The sequence below is a fragment of the Nelumbo lutea genome, chromosome 3 (genome assembly GCF_056320005.1).
Source record: "Nelumbo lutea isolate HS-2025 chromosome 3, American lotus-T2T, whole genome shotgun sequence".
NCBI lineage: Eukaryota > Viridiplantae > Streptophyta > Magnoliopsida > Proteales > Nelumbonaceae > Nelumbo > Nelumbo lutea.
In genome coordinates this window covers 66,280,140-66,281,421 of record NC_142686.1, presented here as the reverse complement: position 1 = coordinate 66,281,421, position 1,282 = coordinate 66,280,140, and the positions used below count along the sequence as shown (strand labels likewise).

Sequence of the window (1,282 nt, the reverse complement as noted above, 5' to 3'; positions counted from 1 at the left end):
CCATTGGACCTCACAAGTCACAAGCTAGAGGCCATGGCACCAAAACCTAAATATAGTGATAAAAGTAAGAACCACTGAACCAGAAACGAACTGGACTGGACTGTTCCGCACTGGTTCCCACTTTGGCACTTTCCCACCAAAGCCAGATGTCTTTCACCACCCATCACCTTTCACAGATGCGGCACGCCACTCCTGCTGCAGTTCTATGTGGCGACACCAAACCACACATTCCTATAAGAATTTAGATTCTGAGACAACCCACTTAACCCAATACACTGTCTTCTCTTCCATATTGCTTTCTCTCTCTATTACTGAGCTATATCTCTCAGTCATGGCGGCACCGGCGACGTACAGACCTTCAGCCTTGCTGTTGGCGTTGTTGTTTGTGGGTTTGTGTTGTTCTTCGACGGTAGTTGTTGGGTTCGGAAGAAAGGTCGGAGGAAGAACTGAAATCGAAGATGTGAAGGACAACGAGGAGGTTCAAGAACTAGGAAGGTTTTCGGTTGAGGAATTTAACAGAAGCCAGCGCGAAGAAGAGCGAAGCAGGGGCAATGTCTATCTGGTGTTCTCGGAGGTTGTGAGAGCAGAGAGACAAGTGGTGTCAGGGATCAAGTACTACTTGAACGTCGAGGCTTTAGAAGAGGGAGAGGCGAAGAAGTTTGATGCTGTTGTTGTGGTGAAGCCATGGCTTGAGTCTAAGCAACTCCTTACCTTCATTCCCTGCAACAATTAGCGTTAGTCGATTGGTTACAGTCTAAACAGATATCTATCTATATGTATTATGGACGTGATTATGGTGGTTTGTGTTCTACTCTGTTGATCTGTGTTTTGTCTTTTGCTTTTCTTTTCTGAAAATCTGAATCTCTGAGGCTCATGCGGGAGTAATGGAGATGGGTTTTACCGTTTAAACTTAATTCTGAGTTCATCATATATATGCATTAATCGTAGTGGTGGTTGGTGAGTGTTGATCAATTTACATTTCTGTTTCCGAGTTCAAAACAAAAGATTAACCTGTGAATTCATACGCTATAAAAAATCCTCAGTCTCTGATGAGGTCATGAGGTGAGACCCATAGAAACATTTGCCATTTCCCATAGATATTTTAGAAGGATTTCGTGTAAGCAAAATACGCTCGAACCGGGTGGTGGGATACATGCATTGCTACCACGTGGAAGGCAAGAGAGAAGGGGCACGTCCGGTCAAAATTCTCTAACTGGTAAGAGGTAAGGCTGTGTTTGGATCTCATTTAATTACGGAATTAATGAATTCCGTTACAATCATA

At 43.8% G+C, this 1,282-nt stretch overlaps 1 protein-coding gene across 1 annotated transcript; it reads left to right on the top strand.

Annotated features, from left to right (window-relative positions):
- Positions 1-331: 331 nt before the first annotated feature.
- LOC148865389 (cysteine proteinase inhibitor 4-like) lies at positions 332-733 on the top strand. Its single transcript, XM_088976382.1, has one exon. The coding sequence runs from the start codon at positions 332-334 to the stop codon at positions 731-733; it is 402 nt and encodes a 133-aa protein (XP_088832508.1).
- The last annotated feature ends 549 nt before the right edge of the window (positions 734-1,282 follow it).